The sequence below is a fragment of the Balaenoptera ricei genome, chromosome 21 (assembly GCF_028023285.1).
Source record: "Balaenoptera ricei isolate mBalRic1 chromosome 21, mBalRic1.hap2, whole genome shotgun sequence".
Taxonomy (NCBI): Eukaryota; Metazoa; Chordata; class Mammalia; order Artiodactyla; family Balaenopteridae; genus Balaenoptera; species Balaenoptera ricei.
The window spans coordinates 30,097,692-30,120,982 of NC_082659.1; the positions used below are offsets into that span (position 1 = coordinate 30,097,692).

Sequence of the window (23,291 nt, forward strand, 5' to 3'; positions counted from 1 at the left end):
GCCAGCCCAGGATTGTGCAGAAGGGCCCAGAGCTGTGTGAGGCCCTGTCTCTGAGCCCTCCTTTGTGTCCTGCCTCCCTCAGCGTGGACTAGCCAGAGGAAAGGCTTTTGGAGTGAAGGGGCAGGCGATGAAAGGGCACAGGACTTCACCCTGGAGTGAAAAGAGACTGGGATTGAATTCCACCTCCATTTACCTTCTGGGTGCCTGTTCAGGCTCTCACCTGGAACAAGGGGCAAGGCACGGCTCCCTGACAGGTGGTCACGGAGGTAGATGAGTTCACCCAGGAACAGAGCAGGGGACACCTCGGCCTCTCAGTAAATGGCCGTCCCCTTCTCCTCGGAAGAGTTCCAAGTGGCAAGATGTCACACCAGCCGCCCCAGACCGCTTAGATTCGTCCAGAGCCCCCAGCCCCTGGCAGGCGGTCGTGTAGATGAAGTCTACGGGCGGAAAGGACTCGCTAGGATCATTCCTCGGGTCCCTCGCATCTCTGCCCGGAACCTCCCCGCGCATTCAGCAGAGGGCCGGCCACCCGAAGACTTTCCTGGCCTCCAGGGTGAGCCAGCCACAGTGAGAAGCCCCCAGAGCGTGGACCGAGCCGGCCACAGGGCAGACAGCCCCCAGGAGAGGTCAAGGGAGCCCGGGACCGGGCGTGCAGGCCTGCGTGTGGATCTGTGTGGACACACGCCCCCGGAGGCCTGTGCACCCCGGAGGAGAGGGCCCGGGGCGGGCGCCTGGGCAGCCCCAGGATGATTTGTCGTTGCCTAATGAGATTAATGAGCCCCGGGGGCTGGTATGCCGCGGTGCTGGGGCACTCATTAGACGCAGATGCTCACGGGAACGATGGTGGGGGGGGCCTGGGGGCGGGGGCGGTGCGTGCGGCTCACCCGCCAGGTGGTTTCCATTAATCTGGGGGCGGGGCCGAGGGTACGGCGGCCGGGTTCTAGCCCTCCCCCCCCCCCCCCGCCCCCCGGCGCTGGAGAGGAATGCTGCGCCGCCGCAGAGGGCGCGGGAAGGGAGGCCGGTGGGTCCGGGGACAGCCCTCCTGCTCGCTGTGGTAGGCCCAATGCCTGGCACCGGGCATGTGCTCCGTAAATACCTACTGGATGAGATCAGAGACAAGAGGGGCCCGGGGCGTGGCGCTGTGAGGGAGCCTAGGACCGCCTGGGGTTTCCTCCTGGTCCCCACAGTCTCTCCGTTTCCCCTCCCCCCAGGCAACCCCTGGACCTGCGGCGGGGGCTTCTGCCCACTCCTCAGCCAGCCCCACCCCCCCACTTTCTAAGGAACCCTGAAAGTCCTGGAGGGCCCAGGGGAGCTGCTGTGCGGCCTCCAAACCTATAATTCGGTTTTCAAACCCACAAGCAGGGAGGTCTGTGGGGGCCAGAGGGAGCCAACTTCGTGCCGCCCCGCCCTGTGCAAGCGTGGGTACACACTCACACACACACACACACACACACAAGCTCACACACACACACGCTGTCATACACACTCACACACTCACGCTTAACAGCTTTAGTGAGACATAATTTACATACCGTAAAGTTCACCCGTTTAAAACGTAGGATCCGATGGTTTTGAGTATATTTACAGTTGTGCAATCATCATCATAATCTAATTTTAGAACATTTTCATCCTCCCCCAAAGAAATCTTGAATCATTAGCAATCACTCCCCGTTCCTCCCCCCCGTATTTCCCACCCCTAAGCAAACCACTCATCTACTTTCTGTCTCTATAGACTTGCCTATTCTGGACATTTCATATAAATAGGAAGCACACAGTATGTAATCTTTTGTAACTGGATTCTTTCAGCAAGCATAGTGTTTTCAAGGCTCATCCATATTATAGCATGTGTCGGCACGTCTTTCTTTTTTATGGCCAAATAATATTCCATTGTATGAAGATACCATATTTTGCTTACTCATTCATTAGTTGATGGACATTTGGGGTGTTTCCACTTTGGGGCTTATGAATAATGCTGCTATGAATATTCCTATATGTGTTCTTGTGTGCATGTATGTTCACTTCTCTTGGATTTGTACCAAGGAGTGGAATTGCTGGGTCATATGGTAACTTTAACTGCCAAGCTGTTTTCCAAAGTGGCTGCACTATTTTACACTCCCATCTATAATATATAAGGATTCCAATCTCTGTTTTTTAAATCATAGCCATCTTGGTGGACGTGAAGTGGTCTCTCATTGTGGGTTTGATTTGCATTTCCCTAATGGTGTTGAGCACCTCTTCATGCATTAATTGGTCATTTGTGTATCCTCTTTGAAGAAACGTCTATTCAAATCCCTTGCCCATTTTTTTCAGCTGGGCTATTTGTCTTTTTATTATTGAGTTGTAAGAGTTCTTTATGTATTCTGGATAGAAGTCCCTTATCAGGTATCAGATTTGCAAATATTTTCTCTCATCCCAGGGGTTGTCTTTCAACTTTCTTGGTGGTATCCTTTCAAGAGCAAAAGTTTAACATTTTCAAGTCTAACATATCAATCTGCTCTTTTTTTTTTTTTTTGGCTGCGTTGGGTCTTCGTTGCTGCACCCGGGCTTTTTCTAGTTTTCGTGAGCGGGGGCTACTCTTCGTTGTGGTGCGCGGGCTTCTCATTGCGGTGATTTATCTTGTTGTGGAGCACGGGCTCTAGGCGCGCGGGCTTCAGTAGTTGCGGCACGCGGGCTCAGTAGTTGTGGTTTGCGGGCTTAGTTGCTCTGCTACATGTGGGATCTTCCCGGACCAGGGATCGAACCCGTGTCCCCTGCATTGGCAGGCAGATTCTTAACCACTGCGCCACCAGGGAAGTCCTCAATCTGCTCTTTTATTGCTTGTGCTTACACACTCAGTCTTACACATTCAGCTTCCTGAGCTGCTTTTTCCCCAGGAAGGACATAGGGCAAGATTTTCTCCCAGGGATCCCCCGCCCCCCAACTTCTGCCATAGGGTGTCCTTCCCCTCCATGTGGACATAGGTACAGGGAGAGGGGTCTATCTTGATCCAGGAGCCTGGTCTGGATTAGGCGAGGGGGTGTAGGGAGGGAGGCTCCACCCATAAGCTGCCTTTTCTCCAGGTTCCAAGACCAGAGGTCTGTGGAAGCAGGCAGAGGGCAGGAGATTCCACATCACAGAAGCATCTGTGCGTCCTTGCGACCTCACCTAAGGAATGAAGGAATCCAATGGGAAAGTCCAGAGCAGGGGTTTGTAACCTGGGTTCCACGAGCCCCTGAAATCAGATGCACAATATTGGGGGTAGTGCATTCTTCTAGGGCAGGACTCCGTAGCCCTCATCAGATACTCAAAAGGATATGCTAAGCAAGAAAGGTGCAGAACCACCAACCTATAGGGGCCTCCTCGCGGGTCCACAAAAATATCCAAGTTCTATGGTAGCATTTCCTCCTACCACTAGGGAGGGTACAGCCCCAGAGCTGCGTCCCCCACCTTAGGGACCAGGAGGCCTCAGCTGCCCAGGGGCCAGCCCCCATCGGGCTACCAGCTCAGCCAGGAGCCGCCCCTGGCCCGTGCCCCTCCGGAGAGGACCCAAGACTGGTTGGTCCAGGCCAGCAGGCCATCTCTGAGGGCACTCCTTCTGAGGGCTGCCTTGGTCACCCCGGAAGCCGCTCTGCGGGCGTGAGACAAGAGGTGAGGACCGCCGACACTTGCTGGAAGCTCCCCTTTCAGAAGGCCCTGGCTGGCCCGGGCTGCAGGAAACCCGGGGCAGGAAGGGGCTGGGCCCGAGCGGGCTGCCTCGCTCCCATCTGTAGAGCATCAGTGGGGCAGCCGGGCGGGGGTTCTCGAGGGGGGCCAGGGAGGAAATGAGAATAAACATAGTGAGCGGAGAGGGAAGGGGCGGGGGGCTGCAGCCTGGGCCCCTTGGCAGCCCATGAAGGGAAGTGACACAATGAGGAATGTGTCTCCCTCTGCTCGTCCCCCGCACGGGTGGGAGGCGGAGCCCTGAGAACGGCCAGAGCCCAAGAGGGGCCGGGGGCACCGGCTGCAGCAGCATCGGAGGACGGGGCTGTGCGGGCGGGGGACCGGCAGGAAGGGCAACCCTGGGCGGGCGCTCTCCCGCCACCTCCAGCCTCCACTCTGCAGGAGCCTTCTAGGGGCTGCGTTCTCGCACATTCCCTGCCTGCACGCTGGGGATGGAAGTCGTCCCTCTAGGAAGCGGCCCTTCCGGGGGCTTCCTCTTCTTTCTCAGTGGGGTGCAGGGTTATGCAGCCCAAGTCCTTGGTATGAGAGGGTGCTGAGGTGTGAAGACCCCCGGCCAGGGGCAGGGCTGGGCAGGGGATTTGTTTCATTTCTCTCTGTCTCTCTGTCTGTGTCTCTCTGTCTCTCTCTCTCTGTCTCTCTCTTTGTCTCTCTGTCTCTGTCTCTCTGTCTCTCTCTGGGTGTTTTTGTCCCCAGCTGGGACTGTCTGTGTGAAAACAGACCCCCTGCTGGGATGGCACCTCCCCATCCTGGACACCCATTTCCTCTCCCCACAGCAGGGAGCTGGCTCAGTTAACCCCCTCCTGCCCATAATCCGGAGTTGCCCCTGAGACTTTGGCCTGCAGAGCCAAGAGGGCGGGTCTGGGCCGGGGGGGGGGGGGTGGCAGGGCCTTGGAAAGCAGGCTGACCCCACCGGCCAACCTAAGTTGGTTATTCCAGGAACCCCCCACCCTTGCACTCTGCCTCATGATCTCCTGGGAGCTTGGGTGGGCCCGAGAGGATGTTGGAAGGTAGGGAGCTAGCCAGGAGGCTGCAGCCCTCCCCGCCCCCCGGTGGGCAGTGAGGCCTCCTGGTAAGGTCTTTGTGGGCCGCGAGCCTGTTCTGGTTTGGCTCGGGAAAGACCCAGGTAGGCCTTGGGTAGGTGGGCAAGTGTTGGGTCAGCCTGGCGCCTCTCCCCATGGCTGTGCCCCACAGAGGACAGGGTGCTGGGACACGCCAGGGAGCCGGCCATCGCCTTGGGCCTCAGTGGTCCCAGAGGGCTGCCGGGTCTGGTGGGGGGCTGGGGCCATGTGGGCACCGGCTGGTCCCCAGTGGGCCGGGACTGTCCCTTTGGCCCGCCCCTGCTGCCCCTGGGAGGATGTGACAAAGGGGAGGGAGGGTGGCACTCTGATCTGACCGTGTGGTGGAGTTTGAGCCACCAGAGCCTGGGACAGAAGCTACTCTGAAAACTTCCCAGCAGTTCGTCCCTCCTGGTGGGTGACCCTTGGCCCTGTGGCGCCTGGGGGCCAACTGCCATCTTCTGTCCAGTCTGTGACCTGCTGGAGCCCAGCCCGAGGTGGCACTTCCCCTGCCACCCTCTCTCTCATCCGAGGCCCTTCCCCCGGATCTCTCTCGGTGTCTGCATTCTCCCTGATGATTGTCTGACCAGGGAGCTAGGGAGGCGGAGCGGGACCCATCCGAGAGGCCAGGTCCTTCATCCGGCCTCCCAGCCGCGCTGAGGCGAGCAGGAACTTAGAGGGAAACAGAGACCCCAGCAGTGGCGGTGGCGAGGCCGCCCGCCCCGGGGAGCCCACGGTCCCGGAGCGGGCGAGGTGTGAGGCCCCCGCTTGCTTCCCACAGGGACCTGAGGAACAACGTCATCAGCACAGTGCAGGCGGGCGCCTTCCTGGGTCTGGGGGAGCTGAAGCGCCTGTGAGTGGCCTGGCCTGACCCCACGCCCCAGCCCCCCTCATCCCTGGAGGTGGTCCCATGGATCCCAGAGCTGCCGCCCTCCCACTCAGCCTCCCTCACTGCCTCTCCTCCCCGCACGCCACAGGCTGGGGGCAGACACTTCATGCCCCAACACCATCTCCTCTTTCTCCGCTCCCCCCCCAAGCCCCGCCCACACGCGTGTGTCCCTCACAAGCGGATCCGTGTGCTACCACGTGGCCGACTTGCTGAGGTTGTGTGTGTCTCTCCAGAGATCTCTCCAACAACCGGATTGGCTGTCTCACCTCTGAGACCTTCCAAGGCCTCCCCAGGCTTCTCCGGCTGTGAGTGAGGGGCGGGGAGGCGGGGAGGGGGGCAGAGGGAAGGCTCCCCAAAGCCTCACGGGTCCCCGCATTCTCGTCACTCACCACCCACCTCCTGTGGCCCAGGGAGAGCCTAAGATCCCCTCTCCCTGTTCCCTGCAGAAACATATCTGGAAACATCTTCTCCAGCCTGCCACCGGGGGTCTTTGATGAGCTGCCAGCCCTTAAGGTTGTGTGAGTATCCTTCCCCAGCCCGAGCAGTCAGGCCCCTGCTTCCTTCCTCTGCCCAGGAGGGAGACGCATGAGCACCGTGCCCACGTGGCCAGCCTTCTGAGGAGGTGGGACAGACGATGGCTGGAGCTCCACCATACGCGCCTCCCCGTGCTTGCCGTGGCGGCCGTGGTGGCAGCAGGGCACACGTGCACAATTTTGCCCTCCCCGGCCCTCTCCAGCCTCAGTCTCTCCCTGGGGCTCCCTCCCCACCCCACCCCGGGAGCCCACGCTCCCTCTGCTCTACCCTGTGGCCCCTCCACACCCCCCTGCAGGGACTTGGGCACCGAGTTCCTGACGTGTGACTGCCGCCTGCGCTGGCTGCTGTCCTGGGCCCGGAATCGCTCCGTGCAGCTGTCGGAGCGCACGCTCTGTGCCTACCCCAGCGCCCTGCACGCCCAGGCCCTGGGCGGCCTCCAGGAGGCCCAGCTGCGCTGCGGTGAGCAAACCCGCACCCTCAGGCTCCCTCCTGAGGGGCCCCTGCTGGCTCAAGGCTCCCTGTGCGGTGGGTTTGGTCTCCAGGGCGTCCTCTCCCTCAAATCCCACCGGGGGCCGGTCCTCCATCTGCTTTTCTAAACTTCCTTTGGGGCCGCTGCTTTGTTTATGTTTTCATCTGGTCCCACCTCTTGGGGTGACAAGCGTGCAGTGGAAAGCATCATCTTTATTCGTTCAAAACCCGCCTGCTCCTCTCCTGTGCTCTTATCTCCGGAGACTCTCCAGCCCGCCTTCTCCTTCCGAGCTGGGGCGGGCTCCAGACCAGACAGAGGGGCCTGGCTCTGCCCCCACTGGACCCTCGCTCTGCCCCCACTGGACCCTCAGCCTCACGGCCAGCGTCCCCTCCCACAGAGGGGGCCCTGGAGCTGCACACGCACCACCTCATCCCATCCCTCCGCCAAGTGGTCTTCCAGGGCGACCGGCTGCCCTTCCAGTGCTCGGCCAGCTACCTGGGCAATGACACCCACGTCCGCTGGTACCACAACCGGGCCCCTGTGGAGGGCGACGAGCAGGCGGGCATCCTCCTGGGCGACAGCCTCATCCACGACTGCACCTTCATCACCAGGTACAGCCCCTGCGGCCCCTTCTGGGCCCACGGTGCGGGCGGGTGTGGTGGCCACAGTACCCTCACGCACCCCGCAAAGGAGATGGCCTGATCCTGGGAATACGTGCAGATCCAGGACTAAGTCAGAAATGGTCTGGATGAGGGACACAGATTGAATGCCTGATAGAAAAAAACCGATTATATCTGACATTTCTTCAGTGCCTTTACAATGATATAGCGGCTCTCACCTGTTATTATTGGACTTGATCTCTCCAATAGATTTGCAAGAGAGGTAATATTATCTCTGTGATAAAGATGGGGAAATTGGGGAATTCCCTGGCGTTCCGGGGGTTAGGACTCAGCGCTTTCACTACCAGGGCCCGGGTTCACCCTGGTCGAGGAACTAAGATTCTGCAAGCCACGTGGCACAGCCTAAAAAAAAGAAAAAAAAGGGATGGGGAAATGGAAGCTCAGAAAAACACTAACGGAAGGCCAATCAGAGTTAAAGAAGTATGTACGTGTATCCCTGGCTCAGTTAAAGAAATGAGCGTGAAGCTGATGCCCTGCGTGCCCCAGGGCGGCCCCCGGGCACTTGGGGAGGGTGGCGTGGCCGCCGGGAGCGCCTCCAGCCAGCCCTCGCCCGTCCGCCCGCCCACAGTGAGCTGACCCTGTCTCACATCGGCGTGTGGGCCTCAGGCGAATGGGAGTGCTCCGTGTCCACGGTCCAGGGAAACGCCAGCAAGAAGGTGGAGATCGTGGTGCTGGAGACCTCGGCCTCCTACTGCCCCGCTGAGCGAGTCGCCAACAACCGCGGGGACTTCAGGTTCGAGACCCAGGCCCCGGCCCACACCCCGCTCCTGCCCCTGGGACCACCGGTGACCAGTCCCCCACCCACTCCAAGCTGGAGAAAACACTGCCTTTTGTCATTCAGCTCCAGGTCCCGCTGGTGTTTTTATAGAGACCGTATCCTTTCATATAAAATCACCCTCCAAATGTGCTGTGCAGAACAAAAAGGTTGTTTTTTTCTTCCTTACATGCATAGTTGACAAAGCTCTCCCACTACGGATGCCACACTTTCATATCCCAGTGGCCTCTCACTTAGGCAGGGAAGGAGTTATTCTCCCCATCGTACAGCTGAGAAGACTAAGGCCCAGAAAGCATAAGTGACTTGAACTCAGGACTTCAAGTCCAGCCTCGCAGCACCAGTGACAGCACTGTCCCAACAAACACAGCTTTAGAAAGAAGGTGGAGCTTGGGAAGCCCTTGAAGTCCAGTCCAAACAAACACCCTCTTCTGGACCCTTCCTGCAGCTCCCAAGGAGTCTGGCCTCACAGTTCTCAGGGCAGGGGAGGGACCCTTGCCCTGAGGAGCCCAGGTCATCGGCAACCTCCCGCCTGTGCCCCCAGGTGGCCTCGAACCCTGGCTGGCATCACAGCCTATCAGTCCTGCCTGCAGTACCCCTTCACCTCGGTGCCCCTGAGCGGGGGTGCCCCTGGCACCCGAGCCTCCCGCCGGTGTGACCGAGCTGGCCGCTGGGAGCCGGGGGACTACTCCCACTGTCTGTACACCAACGACATCACCCGGGTGCTCTACACCTTCGTGCTGGTGAGGCCGGGAGAGGGGAGGGGCGCGGGAAAGGGGGAGGGGAGAAGCCTGCCTCCTTGGGATGCATGGTGAGGGGCCACGGGCACCGTGTCTCATGCTCTTCTCCTCTAGCTTTCCCTCTCCCAGGGGATTCAGAACCCCAGGGCCACACTCGGGACACGTGGGCCACCCCAAGGTCCCCAATACAGCAAGGGCAGCCTTAAGCAGAAAGCAGGGACAGCGTGAGGTCGTCCCGTTGTCCTCAAGCAGTGGCATAACCCGTGGGCGGCCCTGAGTTGGGAAGGGCTCACTCCTGACCTTCGCCTCCTGTCTGGATCAGACCCAGCTGTGGGCTAGACCCTGCTCCCTAGGCCCCATTGCTCTGAGCAGCAGCACAGGGGAGGGGGCCCCCGGGCTGTTTTGGGGGAGAAGGAGCCAGATTAGACGGTGCCCTTTCCTCCCCACACCCCCAGATGCCCATCAATGCCTCCAACGCGCTGACCCTGGCCCACCAGCTTCGAGTATACACGGCCGAGGCTGCCAGCTTCTCCGACATGATGGACGTTGTCTACGTGGCTCAGATGATCCAGAAGTTTCTGGGTTACGTCGACCAGATCAAAGAGGTGAGATTCGATCGGGCCCCTGGGGCCCCTGGAAATCACCTGCCCCCCACCTGCTCAAGCCGGTCTCGCCCCAGCCTCTGGGTCCCCAGCCCCCCTCCTGCCCTCAGTGACCCCGCCCCCGCCTCCAGCTGGTGGAGGTGATGGTGGATATGGCCAGCAACCTGATGCTGGTGGACGAGCACCTGCTGTGGCTGGCCCAGCGCGAGGACAAGGCCTGCAGTGGCATCGTGGGCGCCCTGGAGCGCATTGGGGGGGCCGCCCTGAGCGCCCACGCCCAGCACATCTCTGTGGTACGGTGGGCCAGCTGGGAGGGTGCCCTGCCCAGGGAGGGACAGGGAGGGACCTCAGAGGTGACGGGGGCCGGCCCTTGTCATCCAGGAGCAAGTCCTCCAGGTGTGCACCAGCCGTGCGCCCGGTTAGCGAGAACACCGAACGTGACTAGGGTTCCGTTCGTGTGGCATCAGATTCCAACTTGTGGGGAGCAGGGCAGAGGAGAGGGAGGCCAGCGACATGGGAGGAGTCACACAGGGCTTCGTGCGGGGAACCGAGCTGAAGGGCTGGCCCGAGGGAAGCACGTGGGGGGGTGAAGGAGGAAAAGGACCAGCAGGAAGGCTTGAGAGCCAGGCAGCGGCACCTGGGAGGGAGCGAGGGTAACGGAGACTTCCGTTCCCTGAAGAGGGGGCGCTTCCAGTGGGGGGTGGCGAACCAGTTAGCAAGCCGCGCACAGCATCTCCTCTGCTGGCTGCTGGGGGAGATACGAGGGGGGCGAGGACCCTGCTGCCCGGCGTAGTTGGGGCAGCAGGACTGGGGCGTGTCAACAGCTGAGCCGGCTCCGAGACGGGGTGTGAGTGAGTGGGAGGAGGGGCCGAAGAGCAGGGGTTTGGGAGACTCCCCGGCAGACGGAAGGCTGCCAGGCCCTGAGTGTCGAGCAAGGATGGCGGGTCGGCCTGAGCAGGTCTGCGGTCTCGAGCAGGAGAAGGCCAGGAGAGGGCTGACAAGGTCCCTGTCCCTAGAACTCGAGGAACGTGGCCTTGGAGGCCTACCTCATCAAGCCGCACAGCTACGTGGGCCTGACCTGCACGGCCTTCCAGAGGAGGGAGGCCGGTGCGCCGGGCACCCGGCCCTTGGGTGCCAGCCAGAACCCCTCCCCTGAGCCGGAGCCCCTGGCCGACCAGCAGCTCCGCTTCCGCTGTACCACGGGGAGGCCCAATGTTTCTCTGTCGTCCTTCCACATCAAGGTGGGCGCCGGGGGAGGGAGGACGCTGAGAGGGCAGGTACGAGGTGCAGGCGCCTGGTCAGGTGGATGGTGTGAGGGGACGCAGGACTCAGGGGGAGAGGGGACGGAGGAGGAGGGGCGGGAGGACAGCGGAGCTCCAGGGACCCCGGGTGTCTCTGAGGAACTCCTGTTTCCCCCCAGAACAGCGTGGCCCTGGCCTCCATCCAGCTGCCGCCCAGTCTGTTCTCGTCCCTCCCGGCTGCCCTGGCCCCCCCGGTTCCCCCAGACTGCACCCTGCAGCTGCTCGTCTTCCGAAACGGCCGTCTCTTCCGCAGCCACGGCAACACCTCCCGCCCTGGAGCCGCTGGGCTTGGCAAGAGGCGCGGCGTGGCCACCCCTGTCATCTCTGCGGGAACCAGTAAGGGCCTGCGCGCGCACACGCGCGCGCGCACACACACACACACACACACACACACACACCCCTGCCCTACCGCGCCGCCCGGGAGCCCTCCCCCACGCCCCCGGCGCCCTGGTGGAGGTGGCCGGGGGCAGTGGCCCTGCACCATTTCCAAGGGCGGTGCAGGGCAGGGGTGTCCCGTGAAGGAACGGACTGGTGGAGAAAAGGCTCAAGAGACCCTGGGTTTCACATCCCAGATTCGGCAGATTTCCAAAGGGCTATAATCACAAACCCTCCACCCACCTGGGCCTCCTTCCGTCCCCCTTCGTCACCTGGTGCCAGCTTCCCCCTCAGGGTGCCCTCCTGAATCCCCCCTTCACGCGGGCTCCCGCTCCCTCAGCGTCGCCTTCCACCTTCTCGTCCCCGACCCCAGAGTCCTCCCTTCCTGGGCACGTCGCCACGACTCATTTGGCACTTAGGTGGGCCACCACCTCCGGGTGCCTTCATTTTGATTCGTCCTTGTGTCTCCCCAGTTAGGCTGAGGCCCTGGGGGGCAGGCCCGCACTCGGCATCTAACTCTGTTCCCCACGCCCAGCGCACGCCCCGGCCGAGCCTGAGTGGACCCCCTCCCCTGTAGGTGGCTGCAGCGTGGGAAACCTGACTGAGCCGGTGGCCGTCTCGCTGCGGCACTGGGCTGAGGGGGCCGAGCCCGTGGCCGCTTGGTGGAGCCAGGAGGGGCCGGGGGGGCCCGGGGGCTGGAGCTCTGAGGGCTGCCAGCTGCGCTCCAGCCAGCCCAACGTCAGCGCCCTGCAGTGCCAGCACCTGGGCAACGTGGCCGTGCTCATGGTGAGGGTAGCGGGCACGGGGGTGGAGGGCAGGGGAAGCAGAATGGGTGCCGGGGGGGGGGGGGGGGACCAGGGGCACTCTGAGCGCCTGGGGCCACAGAAATCCTGAAAAAACAGAGGCCTTATCGGGCCTCGTGACGGTCAGGACTCGCAGGGAAATAAATGGCCCTCTGGTCTCCCCCATAGCTCTTCATCTTTCAGAAGACAGGCAGGTCCTCAGGCCCTCTATCAGGTCATCCCCATAATAGCAGCCCCAGAGCAAAAAAAAAAAAAAAAAAAGACAGAGAGGTCCTGCCTCTACTCCCATATCGAGAGAGATGGATCAGAGACCGCCCAGCCTGGTCTCCACATCCTGCACTCTCTGACACCCAGATTGTTAAAGTGAAAAAAAATCTGGGAACATTTCTCCTTCCTGGTCACCCTCCCCGCTCACCCCTGTGCAGCCCCTGTGCCCGCACCACACTTCACAGCCCGCTTTTCCAGATCCTGAGCAGGCATGCGGCTGTATGATAGACAGAACCTGCCCCTCTTCCCTCCTCTCTGATTTTTGGGCTGGGAACCTGAAAAGTTCCCAGAAAGGCAGATCATTAACGCCACCTAGACCAACTTTCTAAGAGAGGATGTCGTGGTGCCTACATCTTTGCTACCCAGATGGACCAAGGCCCAAAGCTGGGGCCCAAAGCTGACTGGGCTTGGGAAGAGGAAAACTGGCCCGGAGGACAGGCCAGGACTCCACAGGGCAGCCTCTCAACTCCCGGCTTCCCCTTACTCACTTCTCTCTGCTCTTTCCAGGAGCTGAGCGCCTTCCCCAGGGAGGTGGAGGGCTCAGGGGCAGGCCTGCACCCTGTCGTGTACCCCTGCACAGCCCTGCTGCTGCTCTGCCTCTTCTCCACCATCATCACCTACATCCTCCACCACAGGTGAGAGCTCCTGCGGGAAGGGAGGGCATGCTGGGTGTCACTAAGTACTGGCAAGGCGACAGTGGGTGTTCCTTTCCCAGGCTCTTGCCTAGCCTTTCCTTCGAAGGTTCTGCAGTTGGAAAATGCGTTTGGGGGTTAAGGTGTCCATCCCATTCACGCCCACGCGTGCACACAGATATCTGCCTTCTCCTCTTTGACTCTCCTGGTGGCCTTGAGACCCCCATAGGCCTGACCTTGGGTTGGGTGGCCCATTTGTTAAAGACTGTTTCCGTGGCAGCTCCATCCACGTGTCCCGGAAGGGCTGGCACATGCTGCTGAACCTGTGCTTCCACGTGGCCATGACCTCCGCCGTCTTTGCGGGAGGCATCACGCTGACCAACTACCAGGTGGTCTGCCAGGCGGTAAGCAGGAGAAGGGCTGGGGTGGGGGGTCTCCAAGATCGGGGACGGCAGCCTAGGGTACAGGAGGGAGGCACGCGGGAGGAAGGGGGCTCATGGCAGTGGGCTCCCGCTCCGCTGTTCCGTGTCCAGCCTCGTGGGCGAGGTGGGCATGAGACTAGGGGAGGGAAGAAGCAGAGCAACTAGGAGACAGGACAGAGTGGAGAGTGGGGTCCTGCGACGGAAGAGAGGTCGGGGACGAGCCAGGCAGCAACGACAGGGTCATGGAGAGTCCCTGGCATGGGGGAGAACCCTGGGCTGGAAGCAGAGAGGGTACTGGCAGGGATGGAACCCTGGGGAGGTTCTGGGTGGAGCTGGAGGCTGGGCACAAGGGAGGCACGGGAGAACACTGCGGGGCTGAGGCTCTGGGACGGCCAGTCCCCCAGCCTCAGTGCCTTGACCCCACAGGTGGGCATCACCCTGCACTACTCTTCACTGTCCACCCTGCTCTGGATGGGGGTGAAGGCCCGTGTCCTCCACAAGGAGCTTACCTGGAGGGCACCACCTCCACAAGAAGGGGACGCTGCCCTGCCCGCCCCCCGACCCATGCTCCGGTATGTGCCTCCAGCTGTCAGCTCTGCAGTGGGGAAGGGCTCAGGTGTGGGGGGAGGACACCAAAAGCTGTTCTCCCAGGGTGGATGCTCTCCCAGGGGCCCAAGGTCCTGGGAGATCACACTCCCAAGACAGAAGAGGTGGGGAGTTCCCTGGGGGTCCAGTGGTTAGGACTCAGCGCTTCCACTGCAGGGGGCCCGGGGTTCAATCCCTGGTCAGGGAACTAAGATCCCTCAGCCAAAATTTTAAAAAAAGGCAGAAGAGGCAGGGCCCTGGGTGGCACTAGGTTGCCCAATGCCGTGGAGGGGGTGCATCCTTGAGGTTTTCAGGCATGACAAGGCCAGGAAGGGAGCGACTTCAAAGGGCATTGGGCAGGGATCCTGGGAACCCAAGTGGCACCCCTGGCTTCTGCACTGTTCAGGGTGACAGAAAGCAATTCTGGCCACTGTCCCTTAGAACAGTCTTGGCCAAATCCCTTAGGGACCTACTGACCGGCCCTGGAGGGGCACTGCATCCCTGGCTAAAAACCTCTGACATAATTTCTAGGGGAAAGAGGATAGGACAGAGACCCCAAGGTGAGGGTTCTGAGCACCTGGCCCCCTCCTTGTTCCCCAACTCTCTGACCCCCAAACCCATTCCTCTCCAGGTTCTATCTGATCGCGGGAGGGATCCCACTCATTATCTGTGGCATCACAGCCGCTGTCAACATCCACAACTACCGGGACCACAGCCCCTAGTGAGTGCGAGGCCCGCCTGCCCCAAACCTCCCCGCCCTGCCCGGGATGCCTCCTGCTCCGCCGCGGCGGCGCCGCCCACCCGCCCAGCCCGTCACCCAGCCCGTCACCCAGCCCCAAGCCCTGCTTGCTGACTGAGCCGCTTCCGCCTCTCCACTCACCATAGCCTCCCTTCCCGCCCACCCAGCCTCCGCGCCCCACCTCACGCGCGCCGCCTGTGTCTCCCCTCAGCTGCTGGCTAGTGTGGCGCCCAAGCCTAGGAGCCTTCTACATCCCGGTGGCTTTGATTCTGCTCATCACGTGGATCTATTTCCTGTGCGCGGGGCTGCGCTTACGGGGTCCTCTGGCACAGAGCCCAAAGGGGGGCACCAGCAGGGTCTCCCTGGAGCCAGGGGAGGAGCTGAGGGGTTCCACCAGGCTCAGGAGCAGCGGCCCCCTCCTGAGTGACTCGGGTTCCCTTCTGGCCGCTGGGAGCACAGGGGTGGTGACGCCCGGGCCCCCGGAGGAGGGTGACGGTCTCTATTCTCCAGGAGTCCAGCTGGGGGCGCTGGTGACCACGCATTTCCTCTACCTGGCCATGTGGGCCTGCGGGGCTCTGAGCGTGTCCCAGCGCTGGCTGCCCCGGGTGGTGTGCAGCTGCCTGTACGGGGTGGCGGCCTCCGCCCTGGGCCTCTTCGTCTTCACCCATCACTGTGCCAGGCGCAGGGACGTCAGGGCCTCCTGGCGCGCGTGCCGTCCCCCCGCCTCGGCCTCCCGAGCCTCCCCGCGGGCCGCGCCCACCGCCCCCGAGGACGGGTCCCCGGCGTTCGGAGAGGGGCCCGCGTCCCTCAAGTCGTCCCCGAGCGGCAGCAGCGGCCCCGCCCCGCCCCCGGGCCCCTGCAAGCTCACCAACCTGCAGCTGGCGCAGAGCCAAGCGTGCGAGGCGGGGGCGGCGGCCCGCGGGGAGGGGGAGCCCGAGACGCCGGGCCCCCGGGGGAGCCTTGGCCCGCGCCACCCGAACAACTCGCACCACGGCCGCCGGGGCCACAAGAGCCGGGCCAAGGGGCATCGCGCGGGGGAGGCCTGCGGCAGGAACCGGCTCCGGGCGCCGCGCGGGGGCGCGGCCGGGGCGGCCGAGTTGCCGTCGGGCGAGAGCGGCAGCCCGCACAACAGCCCGTCCGACAGCTACCCGGGCAGCAGCCGCAACAGCCCGGGCGCCGGCCCCCGGCTCGAGGGCGAGAGCACGCTCACGCCGTCGGAGGGCAGCGACACGAGCGCCGCGCCGCTCCCCGAGGCCGGCCGGCCGGGCCAGCGCCGCAGCGCCGGCCGCGACCACCTCAAGGGCGGCGTGGGCGGCGCGCTGGAGAAGGAGAGCCAGCGCCGCTCGTACCCGCTCAACGCGGCCAGCCTGAACGGCGCCCCCAAGGGCGGCAAGTACGACGACGTCACCTTGAGCGGCGCCGAGGCGGCCGGCGGCGGCTGCATGAAGACGGGGCTCTGGAAGAGCGAGACCACCGTCTAGGCTGGGGGCGGGCGCCGCTTCAGGACGCGCGGGCCGCGCGCGCAGGAGACCCCGCTTCCCGGGGGCCCTCAGAGACGTCGATCGGTACGTCCCCAGGATTGAGGTAGAGGTGGCTCGCTGTGCCCGGGCCCGCCAGCTTTAGTCCCGGAGGCTGGGGAAAGGACAGGCACAGGCCCGCCACCGCCAAGAGGGCCATCCGTCTGGGGTAGCGACAGACAATCCCCGAACCGCAGGCAGGATACGTTTCCGTCCCAGCGCAGGCTGGTTTCGGCAGCCCCTGCCGTCCAGGCTGGGGGGAAGGTCCTGTGGGGCTGCGGAGTGAGCAAGAGCGGCAGGGACAGCACAGCTCAGGCGGGCTTCTCCTAAGGTACCCCCCGCACCTCCCGCCCCGCTCACGGGCGGCCGTCAGCCTTACCGGGAACACACGGGGGATGGGGGCCTGAGTAAGGTGTTCTCTCCTCGCTGCCCTCCTCGGAATCAGTCACCCACCTGAGCCCAGATCCTAGGGCCTCTCCCCCACCCAGTTCTGGCTAACTAGGGGGCCAGCCTAGCAGATGAGCCAGGTGACCAGGACCGATGGGAGGAAACAAGGTGCTGCTTTTCGGATCAACTATGCAAAAGGAGAAGGTGGGGCAGTGTGAAAGGCAGCTGCAGGGATCACCCAGCCCTCTGGAAGGGGGGCAGGTGGAAAGGTGCACCATCAGGGCTGGAGGCCATTCCCACAGGACTGGGACACACACCACACGGCAGGGCTCAGAGGTGGCACTTCAGGACAAAGCCCAGGCCCTACACCTAAGAAGCTGCCTGCCAGATGCCTGGAGGTGATGTGAGGGAAGCAGGGAGAGTTAGTGCTTAGATCTGGGGCTGAAGCTAGTCCTGCCTTAAACCTAATCCTATTAAAAAAAAACACAAAAAAACGCTCTGAAGAGGGGCGCCACCGCCAGGCTGCAGGTGGTGCTGGAGAAGCACTTACTGTCCAATCACAGGCCCATATCCCCAGTCTCAGCCCTCCACCCCGAAGGACTGACAAAGAGCACTCCCTGCCTACATGAGGCCATAGAGGAGAGCCTTTCCAATGATTTGATCTCCAGCTCCATATTAGGGAGAAACCTCCAAAACATCAAACCAGCTTCCTGCCTCCGGGAAGCCCAAGCCAAGTCCCCGGGGCAGTGGGCGGGGCCCCCTGCAGCTCACCTGGGGCCTGCAGGTTCACTGCTTTTAAACACCAGCACGCATATTTCTCCCAACCTTAAAAGCAACCACCAGCCTTTGGTTACAGGATGCAATGCAAGTGGAGGGAACCCTGGGCCTCATGAAAAGCCCCAGGGAAACCTGGCCATATCATATCATATCATATCATATCACCCCAGCCTGATCACCAAGGCAAGAGAAGACAGAGGGGAAGGGAGAAAACCCACACGCCTTGGGATGCGTCCTGTTATTTATGCTTGCTGCACAGACAATATTAGACAGAAAAAAAAAAGGCAAAAAAAAAAAAGCTTCGTATTATTCTTCCACGTATGCTGGCTGCTGTTTACATACCCCGCCAATGCCTTAGCACTGGAGAGCTTTTTGCAATACGCTGGGGAAAGGGGAGGGAGGGGATGAAAAGTGCCAAAGAAAACATGTTTTTAAAAGCTCGGGTTTTATACAATAGAATGTTTTCTAGCAGATGCCTCTTGTTTTAATATATTAAAATTTTGCAAAGCCCTTTGAGCTATGAGCTTACTCCACCCCCGGTCCTTTTGTTAGGAGGGAGAGGATCTCTGACACTGTACACATGAACCCACTCAGGCCTGTGAATGGACGCAGGGCCGAGGGCTGCCCAGTTCCATCCTCTGAGGGCTGATACCATCGGGAATGCGCACTGCTCCACACCAGCAGGGAGGCCCCGCCAGCCCTACAGCTGCGGTGTATGCAATCTGAACCCTGAACCGAGAGCAGGAGAGCGCCTGGCACTTTCCCAACAGTCCAAGAGAAAGCCAGCCCACAGGAGTATGTGCGACCACTGTCTGGGACCGAGGGATGGGACTCTCCAACCCAGGTGTCCCGTGTTCCTTCTGACTTCGACTCTGGGACTTGGGGTCCAATAACTGCAGAGCCCCTCTTGGGTCCCTTAAATGAGAACGGAGATACCTAAGGACTTGTATACACTGATTTCTCTGGCTACATCAGGCCTGTTAGCAAGCCGCTGTCAGATGGGGTTAAGCGCCCGCCCCACCCCCCCGACCCCGGCTGTGCATCAGGGAGGGTTAGGAACACTCGTGGCAGCCTGTCTGGCGGCCTGAGCTCTCTGGAAGTCCCTAACTTCCTGAGGGGTACGCAAATACTGCTCGATCTCACTATCAGAAATGTTCTCATCTCCAGTGACCGTGGAGACAGGGGGTGTGGGACAGATCCGCTTTGGGGGCTTCAACATGCAGGGTGGAAGGAGGAGGGCGGGGCTCGCTGGCCGCTTCCCTGCAGGCAAATCTAAGGAGCCATGGCCCCGGTCCTCTCTCCCCCATCCTTGCCCCTGCAGCTCCTCCTCCCCGGTGTCCAGCGCGCCTGGCTCTGCTGTTCCGTCTCGAAAGGCCTTGCGGACCAACATGTGGCGGTGCTGGAGAAGGTCGCCGATGTGCGCGACCACAGACCGCTTGTCAAGCTTCAGGACCTGCAACCAGGCCAGCTGCTCGGCCAGCCGCAGCAGCACAGCCAGCAGCTCCTGCAGGCGGGAGGAAGCAGGGTAGGGCAGGTCCACGTTCGCCAATTTACAAAAACGGGCAAGGGAACACGTCAGCCGATCTGAAGGCCGAAGCGACTGCCAAGCCAGGAAAGTGGCGGCGGTGATGACAGGCAAGGGATGCCGCCCGGTCACCAGCCACGTCTCATCTGCCAGCTCCACCAACTGCAGCGTTCGCGACAGCATCTTCTCCTTGTCTTCCACGTACTTGGCTGGCACGGACGGGGAGGCTTCAAACAGTTTGAAGCTGAAATAACCAAAATGAGGGTCTGGTCTCAATACCTCTGGGGGACCGCTCTTTCAAAGCGCGGAAGATGGGCAAGCTATGCTATCCTCCCGGGAACACTCAAGCTTGCTGGGCAGCAAGTTTATCCAGGTACCGAGAGAAGACAGTGTGAGTCTCCTGCTGAAGAGGTAAAGGGCAGGAGAATGCAGAAGGGAGCTAACATTTCTTGACAATCCCCCTCCCCCCACCCCATCAGCCATCATTCTGAGGGCTTCACAAATGTTCTCCTTTAATCTACTCCACAGCCTGTCACGTGCATTCAGAGTCAAAACACTTGCCCATAGTCATCCAGCTTGGAGGTAACCAAGCTTCACACCCAAGATTGTTTCACACCGATAGTCTTTGCTTTCTCCCATATATGTCAGAAAAAAAGAACACAGCTACTTATTTAAAAAAAAAAAAAAAAAAACTGGCTTCTAACTCCAGCTCTGTCATTCACTAATATCCTTTCAGCTCTAATCACACATGATCCTGTCGAGGCAGGGCTGTTGCATCTAGCCAAGTAGGCCACACACAACATGAGAGGTGGAACCCAGGAGCCCCGTGCCAAGGCTAACACCTTCCTTCCTACATCATTAGGTTGCTGTAAGGGCAAAGGGATTTGAAAATTATAACATTCCAGAAATGTAAAACAGGATTAACCTGATTAGTGCTAGGCACAGGAGAGGGAGAAGACTTTTTTCTCCCACCCTTGTAGAATGGGCTTTGGTCAAAAACAGACAGCCAGAGGTAAAAGGATTCAGGTCTAAACCCATCCCATCCCCGTGTCTCCCACTAGGCAGGTACCTGCTACAGTAGGTCTTCACCAGGTCCACCAAGCACAGAGATGGCACATCCAGCCCCAGGAGCTTCACCATCTGCATGTAGGTGCCAGAAAACATATCCAAATCTGCATACAGCAGGGTGCAGATGGTTCCCATGGTCAGGGGCCAGTTACGCTGCCGGCAGGTGATTAAGACACAGCACCCGACCAACACCTCCTTCTTCTGCAGCCTGGCAGCACGGATGCCAGAGTGCTGGTATGCCTGTTGGTAGTAGGCAACTGCCGTGTCCTCAAATGTTGGTGGCAGTTGCAGAACTCGACAGAGGTCTCTCACTCGGCGGAGACCTAAGAAACCCACAGCAGGAGTTAGAGGGGTCTCAACAACACCTTAAAAGGATCATACACCATGATCACGTGGGATTTATCCCAGGGATGCAAAGATTTTTCAATATCTGCAAATCAATCAGTGTGATACACCACATCAACAAATTGAAGAATAAAAACCGTATGATCATCTCAATAGATGCAGAAAAAGCTTTTGATAAAATTCAACATCCATTTATGAGAAAAACTCTCCAGAAAGTGGGCATAGAGAGAACATACCTCAACATAATAAAGGCCATATATGACAAACCCACAGCTAACATCATACTCAATGGTGAAAAGCTGAAAGCATTTCCTCTAAGATCAGGAACAAGACAAGAAAGTCCACTCTCGCCATTTTTATTCAACATAGTTTTGGAAGTCCCAGACATAGCAATCAGAGAAGAAAAAGAAATAAAAGGAATCTAAATTGGAAAGGAAGAAGTAAAACTGTCACTGTTGGCAGATGACACGATACTGTACATAGAGGGTCAAAGAAGCCACCATGCAGCTCCTAGCAATTTCTGTTCAACTTGCCTCAGATACCAGAAGCACAAATAATGGACCTTTCTACAATGACAAGAGTGACACTTGGTGAGGTCATTCGAAAGGCACAAAGACATTTGTGGAAGGAAGTCACACTTCAGTGTCCCATCTTCTGGAGGCTGGTTTGATTTGTGGCCAAGCCAAAGTTTGATCTGGGTTCCTTGAGTCTACCTCAGACATACCCCCCAAGCAAACCTAAACCTTCCACCTAATTGCTACCTGTCTTAGAACCATCCTCATTCTTTATTTCTAATTACCATTCTCTTCTTCTCTACCTTACCCAGTAATGCTGAAAACAGGAAAGACAAGCAGATGGGCTAGACGGGGTCCCCAACCCCCGGACCAACCACTACCAGTCCTCGGCCTGTTAGGAACTGAGTGCCACAGCAGGAGGTGAGCGGCAGGCGAGCCAGCAAAGCTCCATCTGCCGCTCCCCATCGCTCTCATTACTACCTAAACCATCCCCCCCACCCAGTCCGTGGAAAAACTGTCTTCCACGAAACCGGTCCCTGGTGCCAAAAAGGTTGGGGACCACTGGGCTAGACCATCAGGAGAAATTTCTTTAAAGCCACTGTGTCATAAAAGGTTGATACTCACCTCGTTGCTGGCTGCGACTAACTTGTTCGTTTTCCCCTGTGCTTCGGGAATATGTTACTTCTGTAAGATAATGAACAACAAATAGCTTGTTTAGCCTCTATTCACCAAATCCCTTCCCTCCCACCACACAAAACTGGGGAGCAGAATCCCAATCATCATGCACCCACTCCTTGTCTCACAGAAGGTGCCCATCTTTGCAAGATAAAGGTCCACCTGGTTTTCCATGACCACAAGCAATACCAAATACACAGAGACTAAAGAGGACTAGGACTGCCCTAAAGCAGCTCCAAGTGTTCCAAATTTCCAGCCGTCCCTCCTGTACATCCAGTTCAGGCAATTCTCCTGCCTGCACAGATTTTGAGGGCTGCATTGCTCAGGGACTTGGAAAGCAAAGTAAAGAAAAAAAAAAAGATTGCTTTTGCCAATTAGTGCTCAAAACTACTTCGGGATAATAGTATTTTCTGTATTCGTAATGAATTGATCTATCAATACAATTCTTCAACCATGCCCAGACTAGGTAAACTGAGTGGAACTTTGTTTCTGTTTCATTTATTCAACATTTGTTAATACCTACTACATATACCAGATATGGTGCTAGAAAAACACAGATAAGTGGCAGTCCCTGACCTTCTGCAGCTCGCTCGTCCACTTTAGGCTGTTTTCTCTCATATTTAAGTGTGCATGTGACAGGGAGAGGGCAGGAGATAAGAATCTGACGTCAATCCCTCCGCAGCCCCAGGCTGTATCCACGGCCCCGGAAAAGCCCGCAGAGGTACCTCGGAGGTTGCCCTCGTCAGTGTAGGTGGTAGTAAGGACTCCCTCGGTGACCACACAGCCGCAGTCGGAGCACACCAGCTGGTTCTGCGAATAGTGCGAGTCTTCCACGAGCTCAGTGGAGCCGCAATCGGGACACCGGCCTCCGCCCGGCATCTCACAACCCGTCCAGAGCCGAGGAAGCTTTCCGATACCCGCCCCTAACGTCGACAACAGCAACTGTGAGGAAGCAGGAAGTAGGAGCGGAGCCTTGTAAGGTCTGCACCGTTCTCTTCCGGCCAGCGTGACGGCTGTACTATAGGTATTTCCTCCGCGGCTGCGCGCCACTTCCGGTCCGTTCCTATTTGGACTCGGGTAGAAACGTGATCTAGGAGAGAAGGTTCCTGTTCTGGACTGTGTCTTCGGCTTCCCCGCAATCTGTAGTTACTTTGAGGTGGGCCAGACTGGGGGTTTGCATTTGAGTGAGCGTTCTACCTGCATGGACACGGATAACAGACAAGAAATTGTTGCCATCCGCAAACAACTCTTTTTTCTAAAGCGCTAGGGGAATCGCAGATTCTCCATTTCTCTTTGGTGATGGATGTTGATTTGGGCCGTAGTACAAAATCTGTGTCTAAAAGGGAGAGTAGTGTATCAAGAGAGCAGGAAATCGTGCTCTTTCCAGAGTGGCTTCCCCTCAAGCAAGTTGTTTCCTCTCTTTGCAGTCTATTTTCCTCCACTGTAGAATGAAGGAGTTGAATTAAAATCCAGAGTGGCAACCTCGGATGCTTTCAGAGGCTAGGCAAGGAATGTCTAAGGGAGTTGGAGAGAAAGAATATGGGGTGGTGAGGCCCTTGGCAATCTGAAGGGTTCAAGCAGATTTGGATGTTTTTAAACGTGAGCTTTAAGATGCTCCAAGATTCTAGCTCCAAAGTTCCTAGCATGGGATAGTATAGATCAAAGACTCTTGAGCAAAAGAGTGCCTCTAGCAAGCTTACACATGAGAGATTTTGTATGTCATGTTTGAATATAAATTAAACATGACCAAAGAAAGTGTGCTTTCTCATAAGTAAATCCTAATTGCACTCATCAAGAATACAGGTTTTTGGGAATTCCCTAGTGGTTCAGTGGTTAGGACTCCATGCTTTCACTGCCGAGGGCCCGCGTTCAGTCCCTGGTCGGGGAGGTAAGATTCCGCAAGCTGCATGATGTGGCA

General features: G+C 59.1%; 2 protein-coding genes across 2 annotated transcripts in view; one reads left to right on the forward strand and one right to left on the reverse strand.

Moving 5' to 3' along the window:
- ADGRA2 (adhesion G protein-coupled receptor A2) overlaps positions 1-17,755 on the forward strand; it is a 34,602-nt gene extending 16,847 nt beyond the window's left edge. Inside the window, exons 3-19 of the mRNA XM_059909235.1 lie at positions 5,536-5,607; positions 5,877-5,948; positions 6,090-6,161; positions 6,473-6,636; positions 7,044-7,257; positions 7,895-8,059; positions 8,643-8,841; positions 9,294-9,443; positions 9,572-9,733; positions 10,457-10,681; positions 10,861-11,077; positions 11,694-11,902; positions 12,694-12,821; positions 13,099-13,222; positions 13,667-13,812; positions 14,457-14,546; positions 14,776-17,755. Coding sequence (XP_059765218.1) covers positions 5,536-5,607; positions 5,877-5,948; positions 6,090-6,161; positions 6,473-6,636; positions 7,044-7,257; positions 7,895-8,059; positions 8,643-8,841; positions 9,294-9,443; positions 9,572-9,733; positions 10,457-10,681; positions 10,861-11,077; positions 11,694-11,902; positions 12,694-12,821; positions 13,099-13,222; positions 13,667-13,812; positions 14,457-14,546; positions 14,776-16,045 — 3,679 coding nt within the window. The 3' untranslated portion in view covers positions 16,046-17,755. The remainder of the gene's footprint in view (positions 1-5,535; positions 5,608-5,876; positions 5,949-6,089; positions 6,162-6,472; positions 6,637-7,043; positions 7,258-7,894; positions 8,060-8,642; positions 8,842-9,293; positions 9,444-9,571; positions 9,734-10,456; positions 10,682-10,860; positions 11,078-11,693; positions 11,903-12,693; positions 12,822-13,098; positions 13,223-13,666; positions 13,813-14,456; positions 14,547-14,775) is intronic.
- On the reverse strand, positions 17,484-22,346 carry BRF2 (BRF2 RNA polymerase III transcription initiation factor subunit). The gene is made up of 4 exons (XM_059909236.1): positions 22,099-22,346; positions 21,323-21,382; positions 19,840-20,161; positions 17,484-19,014 (listed from the first exon to the last, which is right to left on the reverse strand). The coding sequence occupies exons 1-4, from the start codon at positions 22,250-22,252 to the stop codon at positions 18,288-18,290; spliced, it is 1,263 nt and encodes a 420-aa protein (XP_059765219.1). The 5' UTR covers positions 22,253-22,346; the 3' UTR covers positions 17,484-18,287.
- Between the last annotated feature and the right edge of the window lie 945 nt (positions 22,347-23,291).